This window comes from Uloborus diversus, chromosome 1, assembly GCF_026930045.1.
Source record: "Uloborus diversus isolate 005 chromosome 1, Udiv.v.3.1, whole genome shotgun sequence".
NCBI lineage: Eukaryota > Metazoa > Arthropoda > Arachnida > Araneae > Uloboridae > Uloborus > Uloborus diversus.
The window spans coordinates 151,897,962-151,917,807 of NC_072731.1; the positions used below are offsets into that span (position 1 = coordinate 151,897,962).

Consider the following 19,846-nt stretch of genomic DNA (forward strand, 5'->3'; position numbering starts at 1 on the left):
TAAATATAAAATTAAGCAAACAGAATTACAAATAACAAATGATGATAAAAAGGAAAAATGCAGACAGCTATTAAGTAGGAATAGAAAAAGAGTGAATCCAGAGCTCATCAGCCGATGCAACTCAATAGACAAAAATTTACAGCAAGATGAATGTGTTTTTGATGGGGGGGGGGGAGGCATTTTGAAGCTTTGCCCTACCTTGGAAACTTCTTAGATCCGGCACTGCTTTATACACAACATATATGTGAAATTATTTAGGTATGCATTTTTAAAAAATGAAGCAAAAAGAGTCTATGACCAAACCTAGATAAAATATAAAACTGTGCTTTCGCCTTCCAAGTTTTATATTGCCGGCAACAGCAAAAATGTAAAGTAATATGTTAGTGGGGAGTGTCACTATCCAACCCTAGAGTGTTTTTTTTTTTTGTGTCCAATTATACTTACTTTTTTAAAGCATTAACTGGAGTGGGAGGAAGCACAAAAATGGCAAGTAACAGATGCCATTCAATGAAGAAATTTTCTTAAAAATTTCAAACCTGTCTGCAAATTTTTAAAACTTTCTGATAACGGCATTCTCATATTCGTCTATGTTTATCTAGGTCATTTTATTACATTATATGACAAACGGTAAAACAAACGTACTAATGAGAAAATATCTTTCATACTAAGGAAAAGCAATAAAACCAACCTGTTCAGAACTGAAATATTCATCAACTTTTATGGAATTTTCTTTCCTTTTCACTTCGGGAAGAGTAAATGCAGGAAATGCTACCCAATAATAGAAATAATACTTCTTCAAATCCTAAATACAAAAATGTTTAAAAATTAACTACTAAGGCAGTATATAGCAAAGATTTAAATTTTCTTTAATGGCATTCATTAAAAAACATAGCTAATAATAAACTTTAAAAAATCAAAAAGAAAAAAAAAGTAGTTGAAACTACGAGATTTTCTTTGATACAACTTACTGCAAAAGTAAAACAAAGCAAACGTTGCAAAACACAAGGGTTTTCTAGAGCAGCTCCACTTTTAACAGCATCCCAAATCTAGAAAAAAAAAATGTAGTAATGAAATTCACAAAAAAAAAAAATATTTTAAAATACACGAAGACATTCTACATCAACAGACCTGGCCACCTCCAAATTGGATCAAATTTTATAGAATGGACGACATGCCTTTGAAACTTACCTATGTAAATTTTTAGCTTCCGAGACAAATATTTTGAGGATTTAAGATCCCCCAAAAAGTGTTCCAAAATGGTGGATCACTGCAAAACAAATTGCCATGTTTAGGCTACGGCTGCAAAAATTTTTATCACACTGGAGGTCTGAAATTTTGGGAGCTTAAAGTTTTTTTAGTTGTTAATACAATTTAGTATTTTTGTGTGTTGATCTCATTGGTGTTTATGCCGCACGTATGCAAACTCTTGCTTTTAAACCATACAATAATTGCAACACAAAATTCCTTTTGTCTGGTATTTAATACAGTAGGCGTTGCTTGTGATCACTTTGAAAACAAATATAGTATGATAACAATAAACGATTGATAACAATACCCGAAAAGAATCCAGGAGTCACAAAATGATTTTTTTTCAATTAAGAAATATTTATTTTTACAACTACAAATTAAAGTTACAATGTCTCAACTAAATGCAGAGCTGGGGGAGGGGACGGAACACACTTATACACCTTTTGAGCAACAAGTTGGGTGACATTGTATTGAATTTATGCAGCGCTTCATCAAAGAAGATCTAAAAGGGAAAATTGGTGAAATATTGCCTGAGGTAGATCCAATAAAAGATTGAGTAGGTACCTTTAAAAGCCATCGCTGTATGGAACAATGCTCAAAAAGCATGGCATGCAATTGAAAATAATACAAAAGTTGTTTCTCCTGAATGCCAAGGCAAAAGGTGAAAAGTTCTCGGCCTGACAATAAAAGACTGCGATTTTTAGTTTTAAATCATTAATTACTAAATTAACAGAATGAAATAAATCTTTTTATCTACCGATTAAACCATCTGCTCAATGCAACATTTAAAAAAAAAATGACCATTAAAATCTTTTTTGCCCATTAAAAAAAAAAAAAGATCAGCACGGTTTCGCTTGTTGTTTAAATTTTTATATAGATTCAGTTTGTTGTCAATCTCATTTAGATGTTTTAGTAGCTTATAAAATAATGAAATATTCAGTTCTGCAGCATTTCTTTAAATCATTACGGTTTAAACTGTCAAAATGTTTTTAAAATGTCAATTTCTTCCTTGACTTTTAAATCCTTGTGCTTTTTCTCCATGGCTAAAATGTTTGACAGTTTAGAGTGAAGTTGCTAAAGTAACTCAGCAGGGAAAAATTCTTCTGCGTAACTAATAAGAAGGTTCCCGGAAACTACTTGTCAGGGTTTGTCTTTGTATTTCTGTTGATTGAGGAACAAAAAAGAGGAAGACATTGAAAGTTTATGAAAAAGTGATAACAATAAACAAAGGCACTCATTACAATATCCCAACTTTCTCTAACTTTTCTTAAGTTAATATATAAGTGTTCGGGTACTTTGCGATTCTGATAACGTTAAGCGAATGATAACATTAATCAAGCTCACGTTAAGCGGCGTCTACTGTAATACCAAAGCTACATGCAAAACAGTAAAATAAAAAGTTTTAATTACAATTCATTATGAAAATTAATCTCCATTTCTAATGATATAGAATTGATGTACTAATCTAATGTTTAACTTTTGTTCCCAAAATGGTGCCCACCTCAAATGTTGGCAGACACCAATGTGTAACTGCGGCACAGGTCCATGCTTTTATAACATTAGATGATTTTGGGTTAATATACCAACACCATTGATGTTTCAGTTTTGAACAGTGGTGTTGCACCTCTAATATCCAATCAGTTTTACTTACTTCTAGTCCCAGAGAATTAAGGAGAGTTTTCTTATCCCGTAGCTTAAAATCTTCAAGTGTGTTGGTGTTTTATCAGTTGACCTTTCAAAGGATAACTGAAGTGTGGCATCTGGAATGTTCTTGAATGAAAAAAAATAAAGACAATGAACACAAGTTTGGATAACAAAGTTAACAATATTATTAGATATTTTTAGAATAGTTCTCATAATTAGTAGTTACTATTATTATTATTTCTCTTTTTAGAAATCATGAAATTTAAATCTTAAAACATTTCAATCACTAAATTAATCAATTAATATTCTATAAATCATTTGTCTTTCAGTTATTTTGCACAAAAATCCGTAAAATGAAAAAAAAAAAACCTTTAAATAATGAACAAATTTATCAAAACATGTAGCCCTTCAATTTTAGCAATTCCAGATGTTTTTTCAAATGAAGGTTAATAATAAAGTTTATAAATGCTTCAGGGTCTTAAAATAACAAACTTACAAAATAAAATGTTAAATAAGACTTAAACAAATAATAAAATATTAAGCAATTTATTTTTCAAACAAGCAACATTCAGTTATTCATTGAGTGAATTATTTAAAAAAAAAAAAAGTACAGTAACTGCCATTTACAAAGTCACTGGATTATAAAATCAGTCACTGTTTAAATTCAAATCTGGAAGAAACGTAATCATTGCTACATCAAAACATACTAAAACTATCCTTTAATAAAATCATTATCGCCACCATTTTATAAAACGAAGCTTGTGGATAGTAAAAATGATAAAAATTGAAAAAAAAAAAAAAACATAATTATATTGAAACTTACAACTGACATAATAAATTCTACAAGTATGTCCGCACTAAGTAGTAGGTCTCAGATCGTGAGTAATTAAGAGCGCTAAATTTGCTCTCTTAATAGATGCCGTTTGCAGGACTACTAATGGTCCATGGAGAATCACTGCTTTAGAGCAAAAAAGTGGTAAATGCAGAAAATTACTAGAACTTTTTTAAACTTTCAAATGACGACAAATTTTTAATTTCAAATTCAATATATATCAAGCAGCAATATGCCGATGTTTTAAGACCTTATACAAAAAAAAACATGTTTAGTTAGAAAGTAAATTGTATTTGAAACACTTAATATTAAATACAAATGAATGGTTCGGGGCAAGATTGTGATATGCCACATGATGTAAATTTTTTAGTTGACCAATTTCCAACATAAATTTTTAGAATTTTTCAAAGGCTTTATACATTCTATATTCTACAATACTAAAATCAGATATGTTTTCCTCCAAATGACGTAATACATAGTCATGTTTATTTCAATTTTTGTTATGAGAAACAGAAATTTTGATTGAAAAGTCACTCCTTGTGGCTTGTTACATTTCTGCCCTGTGCCCTTCAAATATAGTATTTCATTTCTTTTTTAGAGTATTGAAACTTTAAAACCTTTTACTTTTTTAAGTATAGATATGCCAGTTCATAAAATCAGTTGTAATATAAATCAAATGCCCTCAGAACGATTGTGATTTTAATAAGCAGCTGGTACTGTATGTTTGTACTTAGGAAAATGAAGTATGTAAATATATAGAAGCAAAATAAAATATTCAAGTATAAACAAACAAGATTTTTGCTCAAATATTTTATACATTGTCAAAAAGTAATTCTATTAAAGCTCATAATGCTGTTGAACAGATTGGGCTCAAAAGTGGGGGAGCAAAAAAAAAATTAAAAAATAGGGAATGGGGGGAATTGAAAACCCAAATTTGGGGGGGAGAGAGGAGAATGGCAGCAAAAAATGAAAAAAAAAGTACACAATTTTGTTAGGGCTGGTTTGGAGAGGAGATAAGTGGAAATTGATGAAAATTTACGACTTAATTCACGTTTTTCTTAAGATTTTGATGAATTATGCACATAATAACCCAGGGGCCTCCCCGGGAGGGGGGGGAGGGGGTCATGGCACAAACTGTGCTATTGAAATTTTTAGGGGTGTTGTTGCTTTTGAGGGGCATTTTTTCCATTTGGGGGCTCTTGCTTTGTGGGGGTCTTTGCAATATTTAGGGGGGTGCACCCTTGCAATAACTTCCCTCAAAGAAACTTAGACATGAATTAGACTTACAGTATTTATCTCAAAGTATTTTGAGATGTCACAAACACTTGGTAACAATTTCATGAAACCAAGTAATACCTTATTTAAATAAAACAATTGATTTCCTAATATCTAAACAACGAATACATAAACTAAAAGTTGCTGATTGTGCTAAGAATGTTTCATAAACTGATGTACAAAGTAAAACAAATAATTATGTTTTAAAAACATTAACATTTCTGCATTTTTTGTTATTTATAGTTTTGGTTCTTTTATTGGAAAATAAAATAAATTTCTCATAAAAAGTGAGGGGGGGCCGCGGTTGTCCAAACCCCCAAATCGCCGCCACTGCTGTTGAACTTACAGTAAAGTAATGTAAAATGCTGGCTTAATGTAGTCCAGCTCCTATTACAAGGGAAACGCCCTTAGAAGCTTGGTCAAATTGACAAAATCAGAATACTTTTCCCCAAAATGCTGAACTATTAATATAGGAACAAATAAAGAAAAAAAGATTAAAGTAAATATTTCAGTGCCAAAAATTTTGAGACCTCGGATCAATTTTGCATTGCCCATGCAATAATAAAGTCCGGGGATGGGGTCCCTTGATCCTTGTATATGTTATTGTTCACTATACTAATTTCCGATAATCATTAGTAATTTCTATATTGGGTGCCCACCTGGGGAGAAGGGGGGGTCATGACGCAGTCTGTGACATTGAAGTTTTTTAGGAGGATTTTTTCAGGAGGGAGTGGGTTTTGCTCTTGGAGGGGGGCTGGGCATCACTGCCATTACCTAGTTTCTTTTGACAGGAGGTTATAGGGTACATTCTATAAGGCCTTGGATAGGGATTTTAAAATGTTGAACTAGTCATATGCTTGAATTTTTTTCTTCAGGAAGTTTGAGACCAGTAGTTTAGGAAATATACTTTGCTGACTTGAATAGGGACTACAAAAAGCTTCAGGAACCTCAGCTACTCCATTAATCAGACTGAAAGTTTCCAAATTCCCAAATTAAATATCAGTTAATCATAGTTGAGTTTGTTTGAGTTTTCATTATTTATTTTTCATGTTTATCTATGGGAGGGAGGGGGGGGAGATTTTTTTAGAGCGCTTTTCTTTTCATTAACGGGGCCGGATCGTGTCCTTTTGGTCTAACTGTCCTAACGCCGGCTCTGGATTTCTGGCAAAATGTAGTGGCTGATACAGGCAATCCATTCTCAAGTCACATACAAAACCAAAGAATATTTGATAAATAATCTTTCATTTTCCCAGCATGTCAGGTCAAAGATTTTATACACTAATATCCAAACTGGTACCTATACACTTACTCATCAAAACAAGAATAATCAATGTTGGCTATAGGTGGCAATCCAGAGGAATTACCTGAAAAAGAAACATTACATCATGATATGCATCGACATAATTTCAAAACAAGAGGCATACAACAAAAGCAGGACCGACGCCAAGGAAGGCACCCCCCAGTTTTTCAGAAGTGGGGCCACCAATTTCCTTTTAGCGATGCAACAAACAAAGAAAAAATGGAAACTCTTCATTGTTTAAAAAAAAATAGTAAATATAAATGAACAATTGAAATAATAGTGACAAAAAGTATTTTTTCTGTAAAATTAGAATTAAAAATGTAATAGTAAAATACAATTTAGGAACATATGTGATTCCCCCAAAGCAGAATACTACTAAATTTGCAATGTACATCACAGAACAATCAACGACAGATACAAGGGAGGGGCGATGGTGGCGATCGCCCCTCCTTGAGCCAAGGTGTAGGCATTCTCCCTCGGCATATTTTCGAGACTGAAGTTCCAAAACCGTAATTTTAGTCGATCTTCAATAATGTTACGAAAACGAGAGATCTTCCATGGAATTTTTTCAAAATTATAGTCTTGAAAATGCAACAGTAGCAATTCTCTTACGACTTTAATGATAGGCATCGGAGCTTCGTTTAGGAAGTTTTTCAAAGTTCCAAAAACTCAATTTTAGACGCCTTTAGATGATCTTCCGTGGGCTCTCCCTTAGAAAGGTTTTTCAACTGAAGTCCAAAAAAAAAAAAGCAATTATCTTATGTTGACAAAACTAATGATTTGATTTCTTCTGGTCCATACTTAGAGATTTCTAAAGATCCTAGTGAAAATGAGTTAAAGACTATTTCTTCGGCTGTCAAGTCTGTTCAGTCTGTTCCAATAAATGTTAAACGCTCTGTTATTCCTTCTATTGCTAATTGCGCTAGATTTTATGCTTTACCCAAGGTACATAAAGCTGGCATTCCTTTCAGACCGATTGTTTCCAATATTGGTACGGCTTCTTATAAACTTGCAAAATATTTAGTCTCTGTGTTTTCTCCTCTTATGAGTAATAATGTATTCACTGTAAAAAACTCTATCGGGTTTGTCAAAAAAATTCAGAATTGCGTTCCAAATAATTCTTTTATGGTTTCTTTTGATGTGAACTCATTATTTACGAACGTTCCGGTCGAGGGTTCATTGTTATGCCTTCAGCGTAGACTGTCTGAATTTCATTTTACCTCTAAGGAAATTGAGGATTTAGTTTTCCTTACTCATACTTGTCTAAGGCAAAGTTCCTTTGTTTTTAATGGCAAATTTTATACTATGTTGGATGGTTTGGCAATGGGAAACCCACTTAGCCCCATCCTTAGTGATATTTACATGCATTACTTTGAGGTCAAGTTGTTTCAGAAACTACAGTTTCAATTCTATGTTCGCTATGTTGATGACTGTTTTGTTCTTATGAACCACGGTCAACTAAGCATTGATGATGCTTTATCCATTTTAAATTCCATTGATCCTCATATTCAATTCTCTTGTGAAAAAGAACAGAATAATTGCCTTCCATTTCTGGATGTTCTCGTTTCTCGAACTGAGTCCGGTTTTGAAACTACGGTTTATCGTAAACCTTTTGCTGTTTCCTTACCCCCACATAGATTATCGTCTCACCCTCCTAATCAAAAATATTCAGCTTTCAACACATATGTTTATCGTGCAATGAATATTTGTTCTTCACCTGAGCTTCTTAATGCGGAACTTAACTATATAAGAGCTGTGGCTGTTGATAGAGACTATCCGCCCACCTTAGTTGATTCCATTTGTAAAAAACTTTGCAAAAAATCTCAAAATGTTGTTCTTAATAGAACTTTTAACACTAAGAATTTAGTTGTTCTGCCTTTCTTCCCTGGTATCAGTTTTCAGGTTGCTAAGATTCTGAAGCGATTCCAATTCCAAGTGGTATTTTCTCCTATTAATAAACTTTCTTTCTCTTCTCTTAAAGATTCTATTCACCCTCTTAATTGCTGTGGGATCTATAAAATTGTTTGCAATTGCGGACTCGGATACATCGGACAGACCCGCCGTTCTTTGAAATTTCGGTTAAAAGAACATCAAAGCTATGTGAGAAAACAACAGCTGAATAAATCCAGTATTGCTCAACACTGTTGGGAATCGAATCACTCTTTTGATTTTAACTCTTATCAAATTATCCAAAAATGCCCCAATTCGTTGGATCTTGATTTTTGGGAATCTTTCCACATCCTGAGGAACCGTTCTAATTTAGTTAACGATCTTACTGCAATTCCCTATTTTTCCTCTGTGTGGACTCCTTTGTTAAAATTGGTTTAGATTTTCTATTATTTTTATGTAAACGTCGTACATTTCTTACTTTTATTTTTTCATTTTTTGCTTTCTTATTTCGTTTTGTGATTAACTAATTCCAATATGTTTATCCTTCACTCTGTTTTTTCTGCATTTCTCCATTTGATACATTGCTTCCATACATAGTTTTTCAAGCTGGTAAATTTATTGCTAATTTATTCAGAGTGGTTTCATTTTTGGACTTTTTGCATTGTTTATGGGTTTTCTTTTAAAATTTATTACTTAACGGTTTTTTCCTGATGGAATTATATAATAAATTTTGTCTCCATGTGTCATTTTATCTTTTTTGTTTTGTTTAATTTCTATTTTTTGATATTTATACTACCTCCTGTTCCACCGTGTTGCTTTTCTCGGATGACTTTTCATCCAAAAGCTCACACTTCTTTGCATTGAAAAAGGTGTTCCTTGTAACACCGAAACACGTGTCTGCAATCATTTGCAAGTTTTGTGCTTAATAACGTTGGATTACTGACATTTTAATTTTTCAGCACAAAGGTATTTATTCTTTATTTAGTTGGCTTAAACGGGGCGTACGTTTGCATTCTACTTTCTTTTTTCTTTCTTCTTGCCTTGAATTTTGGTTGTATTTGTTGTATTTGGTAGTTTTGAATTTTGCTTCATTTTTGCCTTGTTACTGTTTTAATTTGATTTGTATTTTTGATAATAATTTGTTCTTATGTACTTTGTTATTTTGTTTTTGGAATGTCTCAAATCAATAGGTTTTGCAATCTTCGTATTAAGAAGTTTCGCTTTTTGAACCACTTAAAATTTCTTCAAGAATGTAGGCGCAGGAAAGTTATTCCGAATTTTATTTCTTTGAAATGTAACTTACCACGTTCTGTAAAAATTGATAAAGTTATTTTTCGGTCGAAATTGGCTCTACTTAGAGCTTCGATCCAAGAAACTAGGAAACGCCTCTCGTTTATTGAACGTGAGCTCTATGATTTGCATCTCGCTATTTCAAATTCTATTTCTGATTTTGATTATGTTGATAGAACTTCTTGGTCTAGAACCCTTCGTTCTACGGAGAATCATCAAGTTGTTTTGAAAAAGAAATTAGCTAAACTTTGTAGAAATTCGAAAGTTGTTCCTTCGGAAAATTTACCAGTGGTAAATAAAAATGTTGTCGTTAATATTTCAAGTGTTCCTTTAAATAGTTCTCAAATTAATGCTCTAAAATGCAATGATAACTTTGCTCTGGCCAGCAAACCTTCTTTTTCTAAGCTTATTGCTCCTATTGAGAAAGCTTTTAAATTTAGTGCCTTATCATCCAATCAAAAAGATTGCGTTAGGCATCTTATTGCTTCTAATGTGGACTTTAATTCTAGAATTTCCAATCCCGTCTTTACTAATACTGTTCGGCGTACTGTAAAGAATTTAACTTCTAATTCAGATATTGTTGTTACTAAAGCTGACAAGGGTGGTCAAATTGTTGTTCTTGACAAATCATCTTATGTTGACAAAACTAATGATTTGATTTCTTCTGGTCCATACTTAGAGATTTCTAAAGATCCTAGTGAAAATGAGTTAAAGACTATTTCTTCGGCTGTCAAGTCTGTTCAGTCTGTTCCAATAAATGTTAAACGCTCTGTTATTCCTTCTATTGCTAATTGCGCTAGATTTTATGCTTTACCCAAGGTACATAAAGCTGGCATTCCTTTCAGACCGATTGTTTCCAATATTGGTACGGCTTCTTATAAACTTGCAAAATATTTAGTCTCTGTGTTTTCTCCTCTTATGAGTAATAATGTATTCACTGTAAAAAACTCTATCGAGTTTGTCAAAAAAATTCAGAATTGCGTTCCAAATAATTCTTTTATGGTTTCTTTTGATGTGAACTCATTATTTACGAACGTTCCGGTCGAGGGTTCATTGTTATGCCTTCAGAGTAGACTGTCTGAATTTCATTTTACCTCTAAGGAAATTGAGGATTTAGTTTTCCTTACTCATACTTGTCTAAGGCAAAGTTCCTTTGTTTTTAATGGCAAATTTTATACTATGTTGGATGGTTTGGCAATGGGAAACCCACTTAGCCCCATCCTTAGTGATATTTACATGCATTACTTTGAGGTCAAGTTGTTTCAGAAACTAGTTTCAATTCTATGTTCGCTATGTTGATGACTGTTTTGTTCTTATGAACCACGGTCAACTAAGCATTGATGATGCTTTATCCATTTTAAATTCCATTGATCCTCATATTCAATTCTCTTGTGAAAAAGAACAGAATAATTGCCTTCCATTTCTGGATGTTCTCGTTTCTCGAACTGAGTCCGGTTTTGAAACTACGGTTTATCGTAAACCTTTTGCTGTTTCCTTACCCCCACATAGATTATCGTCTCACCCTCCTAATCAAAAATATTCAGCTTTCAACACATATGTTTATCGTGCAATGAATATTTGTTCTTCACCTGAGCTTCTTAATGCGGAACTTAACTATATAAGAGCTGTGGCTGTTGATAGAGACTATCCGCCCACCTTAGTTGATTCCATTTATAAAAAACTTTGCAAAAAAATCTCAAAATGTTGTTCTTAATAGAACTTTTAACACTAAGAATTTAGTTGTTCTGCCTTTCTTCCCTGGTATCAGTTTTCAGGTTGCTAAGATTCTGAAGCGATTCCAATTCCAAGTGGTATTTTCTCCTATTAATAAACTTTCTTTCTCTTCTCTTAAAGATTCTATTCACCCTCTTAATTGCTGTGGGATCTATAAAATTGTTTGCAATTGCGGACTCGGATACATCGGACAGACCCGCCGTTCTTTGAAATTTCGGTTAAAAGAACATCAAAGCTATGTGAGAAAACAACAGCTGAATAAATCCAGTATTGCTCAACACTGTTGGGAATCGAATCACTCTTTTGATTTTAACTCTTATCAAATTATCCAAAAATGCCCCAATTCGTTGGATCTTGATTTTTGGGAATCTTTCCACATCCTGAGGAACCGTTCTAATTTAGTTAACGATCTTACTGCAATTCCCTATTTTTCCTCTGTGTGGACTCCTTTGTTAAAATTGGTTTAGATTTTCTATTATTTTTATGTAAACGTCGTACATTTCTTACTTTTATTTTTTCATTTTTTGCTTTCTTATTTCGTTTTGTGATTAACTAATTCCAATATGTTTATCCTTCACTCTGTTTTTTCTGCATTTCTCCATTTGATACATTGCTTCCATACATAGTTTTTCCCGCTGGTAAATTTATTGCTAATTTATTCAGAGTGGTTTCATTTTTGGACTTTTTGCATTGTTTATGGGTTTTCTTTTAAAATTTATTACTTAACGGTTTTTTCCTGATGGAATTATATAATAAATTTTGTCTCCATGTGTCATTTTATCTTTTTTGTTTTGTTTAATTTCTATTTTTTGATATTTATACTACCTCCTGTTCCACCGTGTTGCTTTTCTCGGATGACTTTTCATCCAAAAGCTCACACTTCTTTGCATTGAAAAAGGTGTTCCTTGTAACACCGAAACACGTGTCTGCAATCATTTGCAAGTTTTGTGCTTAATAACGTTGGATTACTGACATTTTAATTATGGGACACCTTTGATGATGTTAAGATAAGGGATGGGGCGAACAAAGCAATGGAAACAATGGAAGTACAAAAAAAAACTTAATTTGAGACAATCTTCAATAAAGGGGGTGGAGGTTTGGGAGAAAGGTTTAAGTATCTGAAATCAATCGCCTCCTCCTTGAATACTTTCTGGATCCGTCCTTGAGAACAACTCTGGAACTGATGTGATATACCCCACCCTTGGCGACTTTTTAATGTTGCGCCAAGAAAGCGTCGCCAAGAAAACGATGTATGACGACATATGTCATACATCGTTCTTAGCGATGCTTTTTTAGCGCCAACAGGAAAAAATCAGATAAAAAAACATGATCAAAGCACTTCAGAACACAATATATATAAAAACAACAAAAAACATCACGAATATACGCTTTAAAAATACCAGAAACTAGAAAGTTTTTGTACACAAAGAACAATTACTAGAAAGTATTTAAAATGCTTAAATTGACAAATTACTATAACAGCTCACCAATGAAATATGTACCAATAGAAATAAAAGCTATTTTCCAACATGCATTTAATCGAACAAAAACTTTTCTCATACTCTGCTAAAAAAGAGCAAAGCGATTCAAATTGCAATGTTTAAAGCGGAAAACATCCCCAAAATCAATAACTATTTCAGCCAAAAAAGAGCTTAGTTACTCAAATGTATGATGTATGAAAAGTAAAAATGTCTCAACAGAACCATCCTAAACATAAACAATACAAAAAAACCGTACATTTAGTTGCTATCCAGACATGCTTTCAAAATACCTACTTATTATATTTTACATAAAATAACACCTTTATATTTTTATAAAATGCTGTCAACTTATTTTCAGAAATTCAGTACCTAAAGGAGGCACGTTCATAAAATGTCTAAATAATTCGTGGCATCGATAAGAATTAACTTTTAGAACAAAATAACCGTACTATTTTTGTAAAATTAATTTACATACAGTAAAAATAAAGTTAAAAACTACAAGAACCCCTCAAGGATTTGTAAAAACAAAGAATTTCAAAAGTGAGAGTTTTTTTTTTTTTTTTTTGAATTCTAAAATAAAGAACTTACCTTTTTTTGGTATAAATCCTTACACTCAGTCTAAAACAATACATTATATGACAACGGCACGTTACAGATACACACCACGTTGGAGTTAACATTTAATTAACATTCAAGTTTGAAGAAACTGACATTTTCTAATGTTTTTACTTCAAATCACAACTGCTGAATTTAAACTAACACAAAATAAGCTTTCCTGTAAGGTATATTGCACGAAACAACACCTATCTCTCCTGCGTAAAACCGAGTAAACAACCTAAGTAAACAAATTTGAACAAGATTGCCTTCGGGTTGCGAAACACGGGTTAATTTCGTCAGGGATGCCATGCTTAAAAAGTTATCGCCTCATTGGCGAGAAAAATATTTCAATTTTGTGCAAAAAATCGGATGTCACCAAATGGGGGAGGGGGGGGGTATATCACATCTGTACCACAACTCTTGCTCTAGAGTAATTAAAAATGGCCTACACGTGAATATTTAGAACTACAATTTCGAAAACCATGAAAGTGCTCCCAATGTAATCCCTGAGAAATGCACCTCTGAATAAATCATTCATCATCATTTACAGTCGAGTAAATTTCACACCCCTCCCCTTTGGACTTTAATTTAAAAAAACTCCCTGAGGTCTCCGGAACCTGTCCTCCTCCTAATATTACCAAAGATCCTCAAAAATTTCATTGTTAAGGCTTCAGAAAATTTTTCGGGGAAGATCTCCCACAACCTCTATTATTCTAACAGTATTGAAATTCGCCTATGATTGCGTTAATTGAATTTTAGTTTTGAAAATTTGCCAGGAGAGGAGAGACAGAGAGGACTTCCAATCTCTCCACCAATTAACATTACCAAAATTCTTATAAAACCGTGTTTTCTACAGATCGGAAATTTTTCGAGAGTCTCTCTCTCTCTTGCCAACATCATCAAAAAACATCTTAAATCTTGTTTTTAGTGCTTCAATTACAAAACATTTCTGCACGTTAGCCCCTTAACCCCCCCCCCTCCACCTTCAGTGAAGGGTATCTTAAACTAGGTTTTCAGAGCTTTAATTTCAAGAAACTGGCGGTCCACTCAACTTTAACAGAAAAGCCTACAACCTAGTTTTTAAGGCTTCAATTTCAAACAAATTTGAAACCTTAAAAACTAGGTTTTCCTCAATATCACCATAATTGTATAAATTATGGTGATATTGAGGAAAACCTCTCTCTTTTCCTTAATATCACCATAGATCGTCTAAAACTGCATTTGTCGAACTAAAATTTCCAAATTTTTCCCGGGGGAGAGCCCCCTGGATTCCGCTTTATCCATCACAATCAGAAATAATTCACAATTGTGTTCTTGGAGTTTGAAGTTTGAAAATTTATCGGGGGATGACCCACAGTCTCTAATTCCCTTAATATCACTATAGATCGTCTAAATCTGGGTTTTTCAACTAGCAATCTTGAAAATTTCGGACCCTCTCTTTCTCCAGGACACAATCAATTATAACCAAGGGCAGATTCAGGGGAGGGTCAAAGGGTCAGTTGAACCTTTTAATTATGATTAATATGAACTTCAATATTTTAGATCCGAAAAAATAGTACATGAAATCAATGTTAACCTTTTTTGCTTGGTTCCGTTAGGTATTTCTTCTTCTTTCAGTGCCTCATAATTCAAAGGATTGACTGGGTTCGTTAACTGAGCTATCGCTATTCCAAGGATACAAGGGAGTTGCGATGGAGAATATCGCCCCCTCCTTGAGCCGAGATGCAGGAACTCTCCCTCGGCACATTTTCGATACTCGACGTTCCAAAAATGAATGCAATGCTTCAGTAAGATGCAATAGAGGGAATTTTTTCCCCTTTAATTTCAACTAGGAATTTTTTTCGGACCTGAAATCTTGAAAACGCAATTGTAGCAAGTTGCATATCTCTTGATACTTTCGCGATGGGTAGGCTTGCCAGATTTAAGAAATGTTCAATTGGGACACCGGAACACCCCTTCCCCTCTCGTCGCTAGTATTCAAAGGGTCCTGGCTGATTTTTGGAGTGTTTTATAGGGCAGTTTAATTCAATGCTACAGTGGCGTAGCTAGACCCGACTTTCGGGGGGGGGGGGGTTACTTCTTATATATATATATATATATATATATATACATATATAATATATATACACATATATATATATATATATATATATATATATGTATGTATAATCGCTTGGAATATTTTCCCTTTTCTTCTTTTTTTTTCTTTCTCTTCTCTCTTCTTTTTCTCTTTTTTTTTGAGACTAACTTTTCGGGGGGGGGGGGGTTTGTCCCCAAACCCCCCCCCTTAGCTACGCCCCTGCAATGCTATAAATAAAAGGTTACTAATTATGAACCTAAAAACGAGGTTTTAAAAAAAGGCATAAGCAGATAAAATTTGAACATTTCACTTGTAAATTTTTACAATTTATTTCAGTTCGAAAAAACACTTTGAATGAAGAATAAAATATTGTAGATCTACTTTTCCTAATAGAGGAGCTTTTTAATCTCTTTTGGTTTTAATCTTATAAAAATTCTTGCAAGCTAATCCTGTATTAACATTACAAGTTAATGATAGAAATCATAAAATAATTATCCTAAATAGGCATTCAGTTAACTATTATTAGACCTTTTTGGTCACTTGTAATCCAATTTATTTTTTTCGGGACGTGAAGTAAACTGGGATTTTGTTTAAAAGCCAGGATTGTCCCGGTTAAACCGGGACGTCTGGCAAGCCTAATAGTGATAGGGATCGGAACATTGTACAGGAAGTTTTTCGAAGTTCCAAGTACTCAATTTTAGACGATCTTAGATGATAGATGGGGTTCAAGGGCTCTTCTCTTTAAAGTTTTTAAAATTGAAGCTCAAAGAGGTAATTATTGGACCCCTTTAATGATGTTAAGGAAAGGGATGTGTGCAGTGCATTACAACACTAATTCAAAATCTTTAAGAAATGGAAGTTCCAAAAAAAACAAACTTTTTTTAGATGATTTTTCATAATGTTAAGGGACCAAGGCTTGACAATTTACAAAAGGGTAAGCATCTGAGATAAATCGCCCCCTCCTTGAGCACTTTCTGGTTCCGTCATTGTGCTATTTTGAGTTTTTTTGTACATTTTCGAAAGAACAGTTACCACTAATATCTCACAGCACACTCTTTCACTTTAAATCACATGCCGTGTGCGTGAATAGGTGTGTTGCGTGTACTCTTTCCAAATATTTTACAGCTGTAATCTCATATATTCAAAGCTTATGGTAACGTGACCAGCCTGTCTGCCTAAACAAATATGATTTTTTTTTGGATAAAAATTTGAGGAAATATGATCCACTTGGCACTATTGAAAAATTTAGGGACGGAGGAAGGAATAATTCAAAACGTGTTTTTTTGCCTTATTGGGAGGCGGGGGGGGGGGGGGGGGGCTCCGTAGCATATGAGAGGAGCGCCATCACCTATGGGGGGATGTGCACCCCTGCTTAACTGATGTAAGAGGCATAATATGGGTCATTGAAACTTGACCCTCCTTATAAAAATTTCTGGATCCGCCCCTGATTATAACGTATATCTGTTTCACGAAAATAAATTTCGAAAAATTATTGTCAAAGGCTTTCTTGGACCTCCTCTCCCCTTTCTATCCAACTTAAAATATAGTCCAAAACTGCATTTTTATGTCTTCAATTTTGAAAAAATTCCGGGAGATAGCCCTCCAACACCCCTTATTTCTGACTGAATATTATCCTTATGATCCTGCTAAATCAGAGGCTGAATCTTCTCTCTCTCTCACTGCATATTGAAACATGCGTTGGAAACAAAAAAAGGGCCGCCAAATGTGTCCCCCCCCCCCCTAGTTTTTTGACCTAGCGAGGTCCCTGAACAAAAGTTAGTATTTTGCAGACACATAAAAAAGTACACTTTATGATAAGATAAGTGACACCTACTGTTCGAGTAAAACCCACAAATGCTGACAGGTTTGTCATCAAGCATAAAAACATCCAATTTTCTTTTAGTTAACTGGTACCAAAACCCAGTGTCTAAAGCTGATGAAAATGGAACGTATTGCAGCAATTTATCAGACATCCCTGCAAAGATCAAATATTTAGGGAGAACAAAAGTAAAATTTAAAAAAAAAGATTTACGTTCTTCAGTTCGCATAAAACTTTTAAAATTTTAGAAAAACAAAAAAACTTACTCAAAAAAACAAGTTATGACCCAACCACCACGTGATGTTTAATAGATTCACAAAGTAAAAGACAATTATCCACGATGACAGCCCACAGACTACTCAGAACATAAACAAACAATCACCAATTTTCATGACAAAATTTTGCTTGCGTTCGACGAACCTCACCTGTCGACCGGTGAGTAACCGATTGCTAACCGCAGCATTCTTGACAGCAACCGATTAACTGGTTGCATTTGAACGACCGGTCGACCGCTACTCTAGCTGGTTGATTGGTTGATGGAACCAGGTGATATTTTTGACTAATTAATGAATTTTCACCTGCGTGATATTCGTCTGCTTTATATCTGCGCAAGCAACCGGTGATCAACCGAAAGCGTTCAATGAAGCATTGGTTCGTGACAACCGGTTTTAGTAACAGCTAACGTCATTGCTGTCACGTGATTAACTAACCGGTCGCTATCGGTCGTGCTCGTCGAACGTAAGCAAATTTATATCAATGATTTAGGTAATTCCACATGTTATCAATTCAAATTCCTTTTTATACACTGGAGAAATATAAAATCAAACAAAATATGTGCCTTCCCCATTCGCAACTCCAACAAACTATAGGGGGCGCTGCAGCCACTGTCTAATGGCCGATGAAAAAACTAAAACAAACGCACGCTGTAACATATAAATTGCTTCTAAACTTAGGAAATGATAGATATTTTTGTTCGCATGTATGATTTTTTGTTCTTTATTCATTTGAAAAGATTTTTCAAAGTCTTTTGGTTATTCTGATAATTTATTTCTATGACTATATGATTGGATATCAAAAGAAATCATGCATTTAATTCATTCGTCATGGAGATGATTTACCTGATATGAGAAATCTTGTCAAGATGCATTATTCTTTCTCACAATTTTAAAACCATAACCCTATAAACAGATTTTTGGCGAACTTTTATTTTTTATTGTTCAAATTCTTAACGTTCTTTCTGGATTTTTCAATCTGTTCTGCGATAAATATTTTCAAGAAAATTTATTTGCATACTGTCTATTTCAGTAGGATACTGTAGTAACAAAAGTTATTCGCAACTCCAACGAACTATAGGGAGCGCTGCAGCCACTCTCTAATGGCGAACGAAAAAACTAAAACAAACGCATGCTGTAACGAAGAAAATGAATAAGCCTAGTAAATTTTGTTCGTATGCATGATTTTTTCGCTCTATTCTTTTTAAATTAATTTTCAAAGTCTTGTTGATATTCTGGCCTACAAAGAAAGAAACGAGAATTCAAGGAAGCATTACTAAACGTCAAATATTAAAGCAAACTACGTAGTTCGTAGTTCTAAGCAGCCATTTCCACGATGTTGAATTCGATATTTATCAATTCTTGATAAAACTAAATAATAATTGTGGCCTGACAAGAATAACAACTAATGCTAGAAAATTTAATATGACATTACGAATTATTATCAAAAGAAGATAATACTTCTTTGCCTTGCTTGCAGTGGTGGCGCTAGGAAGTCCCCGACAGGGTGGCAAACTTGCCCGACAGGGGGGCATTGCCAAATTTTAGTTTGAAAGATTCCCCCCTCCCCAGAGCCTGATCATCCTGACACTAGACATGGGGCACATTTCTATTTCAGGAAATTCATTTTGTGCCGCCCCTCCCTCCCTCCATACTTGCGTTTTTATACAACCGTACTAAATTTGGTGGTACCTCATATCACTGTAATATATACATTTAAAAAGTAGAAGAGATATAGTAGTATACGATAAATATGTAAATGTGGTTAAACTTTGCCCGTTGCAGTAAACCGTAAATACCAAAATGATCCATCATATAACTTTTAATAGTAAGTACAGACTAAATTTGGAGTGGTTTTCTGATTTGCAAAGAGATCACACTTTTAATTCGAATTTTTATCAACAAATAGATTTTTTCCTTGTTTTGGCATTTGCAAAACTATCAATGATATCATTGTACTCTAGATTCTCAGTGAAATCATTATTTATTTTTAATTAACATGATAAATTAAGGGGATTTTAGGCCCCCCTGAAATCTAAGAGGAGGGGCCTGTGCCCCACATGCCCCAGCGGTAATCAGGCTCTGCCCCCCTCCAATTCAAATGACAAAGAAACTAATCATTCTTTGCGTCTAAGAACACGAATTCCCTATAAAAATTAAAAGCAAAAAATAAAAATTTTAAAATAGATAAAATGAAATATGTAAGGAAAAAATTAAATTTAAAATGAAAAACATGAAACTAGGCTTTTGTGAGCAGGGTCATCGCGAGATCAATAAACTAGAACTGTCTGAGAATCATAATTTGACGAAAAATCTGAATATGATGTAAAATCATTATAAATGTGTGTTCAACAGAGTTTTATGCAAAGAAAGAAACTTAACAA

The 19,846-nt window shown here is 33.7% G+C and overlaps 1 protein-coding gene across 1 annotated transcript in view; it reads right to left on the bottom strand.

Annotated features, from left to right (window-relative positions):
- The window catches only part of LOC129222143 (ubiquitin-like modifier-activating enzyme ATG7), a 54,263-nt gene extending 36,710 nt beyond the window's left edge, over positions 1–17,553 (bottom strand). The window contains 7 exon segments of the mRNA XM_054856602.1: positions 689–802; positions 969–1,046; positions 2,900–2,968; positions 2,970–3,018; positions 6,309–6,363; positions 17,206–17,346; positions 17,457–17,553. Of these exon segments, the coding sequence (XP_054712577.1) occupies positions 689–802; positions 969–1,046; positions 2,900–2,968; positions 2,970–3,018; positions 6,309–6,363; positions 17,206–17,344 (504 nt within the window). The 5' untranslated portion in view covers positions 17,345–17,346; positions 17,457–17,553.
- Positions 17,554–19,846: the final 2,293 nt, after the last annotated feature.